This window comes from Benincasa hispida, unplaced genomic scaffold (assembly GCF_027475165.1).
Source record: "Benincasa hispida cultivar pf3 unplaced genomic scaffold, pf3_genome.v1.1 HicScf1359, whole genome shotgun sequence".
Taxonomy (NCBI): Eukaryota; Viridiplantae; Streptophyta; class Magnoliopsida; order Cucurbitales; family Cucurbitaceae; genus Benincasa; species Benincasa hispida.
Window position 1 is genome coordinate 15784 of NW_028325697.1, and position 4526 is coordinate 20309.

At 30.1% G+C, this 4526-nt stretch overlaps 1 protein-coding gene across 1 annotated transcript; it reads right to left on the reverse strand.

Moving 5' to 3' along the window:
* Positions 1-527: 527 nt before the first annotated feature.
* On the reverse strand, positions 528-3371 carry LOC150031251 (heparanase-like protein 1). Its single transcript, XM_090309143.1, has 9 exons — positions 3163-3371; positions 3021-3057; positions 2728-2914; positions 2488-2636; positions 1779-2015; positions 1466-1655; positions 1259-1384; positions 1054-1153; positions 528-965 (listed from the first exon to the last, which is right to left on the reverse strand). The coding sequence occupies exons 1-9, from the start codon at positions 3238-3240 to the stop codon at positions 585-587; spliced, it is 1485 nt and encodes a 494-aa protein (XP_090165269.1). The 5' UTR covers positions 3241-3371; the 3' UTR covers positions 528-584.
* Positions 3372-4526: the final 1155 nt, after the last annotated feature.

Here is a 4526-nt window from a genome sequence, read left to right on the forward strand (position 1 = left end):
AGTTTACGTAAGCGTTTTTTCAATGCTATCGTTTGGGATATATGTTTCAGTGTCTCCAAGTCTCCACCTTGCATGTTCTTCATGAGCCTTCTGACCATCTTCACCCTGAGCTTCAACTTATGGACCTCGCCTTGGCTCTTTAGTAACCTTTCGCTTTATAAATTTTGAGAACATATTAATTTATTGTCCTTCATCGAGTGAAAATGATAATGATTCTTTACCAAGTTTAAAAAAAGTATTTTCAAACTATAATAAGAACTAATATAAAGCTTTATTGAAAAAATACAACAACTAAATTTGACAGTAAAAAGAAGTCAAATAATGCAATTATTTTCTCTTTTTTGTCCTCCCAAAAGATGAACTTCTCATATATTTTCAATTTCAAAACTCTAAATTTTGTTAATTTCATATATATAGGTTTCAAGGCTAATTAATAAAAATAACATTAAGAAGATAAAGAGTATGAATATGCAGTTTTATTTATTTTAGACATTAACAACTCTTTCTTTCTCACATATTAGTTGGTTTACATAAGATCAATTATAAGCACACATATATAATTAGGGTTTGATTGAAAAATGAAATTAAGGTGCATCCAAACACCCTGCAGCTACAAAGTCAGGGATGACAATGAAAGCAATGGACCAAGTAGCAATATTTATAGAAGAGTTACTCTCACTATAAACAGGTGTAAGATTTGGCAATTCTCCCTCTTTTGTAAGCTCCAATGGCTTTCCATTTAAAAGCACTGTAGAGCTTCTAAGTAAACCATATTGTGGCGTCAAATGGTATTCCTCTCTTTCTGTTGCCAGATTTGAATCTTTGACCTTTGAACTATACTTCAAATTGGAGTCATTTGGTCGTCTCGAATTGCTATTATGTAAACTCAGGTTCACGTGGCTTTCAATCTTGATTGTGAACTCAGTTGTATTACTCAAATTGATGAAAAGCAAGGTTACACCAGACTACAAGGAAATGATAGATGATCAATTCGAATTCAATTATTGCACATATTTGTTTAATTTCTTTAATTTTTAAAAAGTGGATTCTTACTCTTCCTCTTGAGCAGTGAGCATAGGTACGAAGATATGATGAGACATTATTATCAACCTTGAGAACTCTTGAACCCATAAGTCGGTGGAAGAGAAGTGCCCTAATAAAGACAAAATACCAAATCAAGTAAGAAAAAGATATATATATATATAAGAGTCTAGACCAAGTGGCACACATTTGACTTTTATAAATTTAATAATCTTACCCATAGTAATCTGGTGTAGGAAGATAAGTTTTAGATTTGAGGACACTGTAAAATCCACCAATCAAAGTTTGCCTACAATATACTTTGGTATTGTATAAAGAGGCCATCCCAAGTTGATCTAGATACCTATTACTCAATTCAAATTTAAATTAAATGGAGGGGGAAAATACTACAGAAAAGAAAATGTAAACTAAAATATGTTTTTACCAAAAACTATTGATAAATGCATCGGAAATATGAGCACTGCCACCATGATAGGCTCCACCAGCTTCTCCAACCCAAGCAGAAGCCCAAGGTGCATGCTTTTGGATTATGTTATCAAGTTGTTTAAATGTGTTTGATACTTGACTTAGGTATGTTGGATTAACAAACCTATAAATCAACTTGGGGTCATCACCTATATATATATATATATAGAAACCAAAATTAAAAGTGTTAATTATTAGTTTATAATAATATTTACTTTTGAGTTTATATAAATGGTAAAAAAAAATATTAATTGATATATGTACATAATTACCTGCACCCATGTTGTATATATGATGAGTTAGAGCATTGACAACATTTGATCCAGTTTTTGTAACAAGTTCATCATACCATTTGTCATCAAAGAAAGCACCAGGTGCCACCATCAAAGGTTTTTGTTGGGAATTATTGTACAAACGATCTATAATTTCTCGAAGCTTCATTAGGTCTTTTGCATATTGTGAAGCACTAACACTTGCACCAATACTGTTAGCTCCACCCAATTCATTGCCTGTATATTCAAATAATCAACATTAAATATAGTTAATTGTAGAGACAGTCCACTTATTTCGTCGGAGCATGGAATCATCGTTTACATAGAAAATGAGAGAGAGAATGGGGAGGATTTTCTCTCTCCATTTTAGACGGTATATTTTGTAATAGAATATGCATTGTAATAATGAAATTTAAACTTTTAAAAATTATGGTTGAACAATTTAATTGTACTGTTTTGAATTAGGATAAACAAGACTTTTTTTCCTTAAATGGAAAATTATATTAGAAATCACCCATTTAAAAAGTTAGGGGAGAATAATTTCAGCCAGAAATCTCTACCTTGATCCTTGTTCCCACGAAACTAAATAAAAAACTTTTTGGGACAGAGATTTAAATGGAGGGTGTGAACAAAGATGTGATTCCTCGATGTCACCCTTAAACATTCATAGTTACTTAACTCAACCAAGATTTAGTATTATTTAACTTACCAAACTCCCATGAATTTATTTGATAATTCTTGTCCACTGTGTATTGAATAAGAGCCTCAGCATTGCTGTAATTCCAATTTCCTTCCCACTGCATTCCTTTTGTGTTGTACTTACCCAAGAGAGCATTTAAGCCAAAGGTTACAATAGCCCTATTTTTTTTTAAAAAAAAAAAAAATATCCTAAGTATGGGAGACAAATACAAAAAGCAAAAAAGCATGTAGAAAACAAAGAAGAACATACCTTGTGTTGTTGAAAAAGTTGTTCAAATCATCCCACCTTTCCATGTACAAACATCCTTCTGTAAAGTCAAACAGTAAATCGTTGTCTGCTTGAAATGGTTGACAATGGCCCTTGAAACCTTCTCCAATATTATATATCAACCTGTCTTGTAAGGTACCTCCTACTCTGATTCTTAATGACTTGAAAGCTAATATCGCAAAGAAACCATGCATAAGATAAGTTAGAATTTTATTGCATCAATTGAACCCAAGTAAAGATTAATTAGCTTAGTTATGTATTTCAAAGAGCCAAACCTTGAACAGCTTTGTTAAGGATAGGAAGAGACAAATCCTAATTAAAAGAAAAAAGATTAATAAAATATTACATGAATTATAATTGCTTTATTTTCTTCATAATTAATTCCTTTTAATGTCCAAGATTATTATATAATCTCACCACATTGAGCATTGATGCATGACCATCCCAAACACAAAGGTCGGGTTGACTACACTCATCATGAGGCCAAATGTCCATAGTGAAGCAAATGAAATTCTCATCAGTTTCTGCTATTTTCGTGGTTCCATCAACCACAATTTTCCCTATTGTAACATTATGACCCAAAATGGTTGGGATGAAAGCAACTAGCAAAATCAAAAGGAATATTTGGTATTCCATTATAAATTCTGAAATTCCTGTCCAACAATTCTATTGGTTAGAGCAATGATACGATATTAAATTTATCATAATCCATTAGTTAACATAAAATGAAAAAGAAAATGATATATTATATAATATTACCTTAATATGGATATATAATATATGTAGCCAGGAGTTTCTTTGAACTTGTCGAAATAACAAAAGAAAAAAATATCTCCAAAGCCTCAAAATTATTAAGATTATACAGAGGAAAATGAAAGAAGGGTTGAAAACAAAATTGGAGGACAAGAGTTTATATAGGGTTGAGATTGATCTACAGTTTAATTAACAAATAAAATTATTGAATGCAACTCCCCTCATTAAAGACTTTCAATTTTATTCTTCAAGAAAAAAAAACTGCTAAATAAAACTTCAAACTGTACATTTATAAGTGTTAAGTGTGCATTAAATGAAAAACACGAGCCTTGAGAGTTAATTGTCTGTGGAGTTAAATTTTCTGTGTTTGGAGAAAGCAAAATTGAATTGGGGTATCTAATGCAGCTTTTCTAAACCAAATTGATTTTGTCTTTTCTTTTTTTTTTTTTTTTTTGCTATTTTTTTAAATGCCCAACTATGCACATATTTTCCTAAAATTTTTATTAAAAAAATGCTTACTTTTTTTCACACTCTTAAAACATAACAAATTCCTACAAAGTAAACATATACTAGACACAAATTTTGAATTCAATTTTTGAATACTCAATTACATAATATATTTTTTATCCATTCCTAAACATCAAACATATTCCAAATAACTATAAACTTTTCACAACTACTTAGGCCTCTGTAGACCTCCAAATTGGTTCGGTATTGCATAATTTGGAATTTATTAGCTTTTAAGATAAAATAAACAAACAAATAAACTTTTGAGTATTTAATATTGGAATAATTTTAATTTTTCACTAATTAAAATAAAATAAAATAGTTATTTTGGAGGGAGGATAAGGTTTTGAATATTCAAATCCTTTTTTATAAAAAAATTATATCTAATCAAATTTGGTAGAAATTAATTATGACCAAACATCTCACTCCATCAATTTTATTAGTTAGTTCCTTTTAGATTTAATTTGATTGATTTTTTTCCTAATTGAAAGGGCTTTGGGTTTTATATCAATTGGGTTTCC

What these genes read in the sequence shown, in the direction of transcription:
- LOC150031251 (XM_090309143.1), bottom strand. Translation starts at nt 3,240, where the DNA reads ATGGACATTTGGCCTCATGATGAGTGTAGTCAACCCGACCTTTGTGTT. An exon ending in AACTTTTTCAACAACACAAG is followed by an intron (nt 2,637 to 2,727) that starts GTATGTTCTTCT and finishes AAAAAAAAATAG; the next exon opens with GGCTATTGTAACCTTTGGCT. An exon ending in AATAAATTCATGGGAGTTTG is followed by an intron (nt 2,016 to 2,487) that starts GTAAGTTAAATA and finishes TTGAATATACAG; the next exon opens with GCAATGAATTGGGTGGAGCT.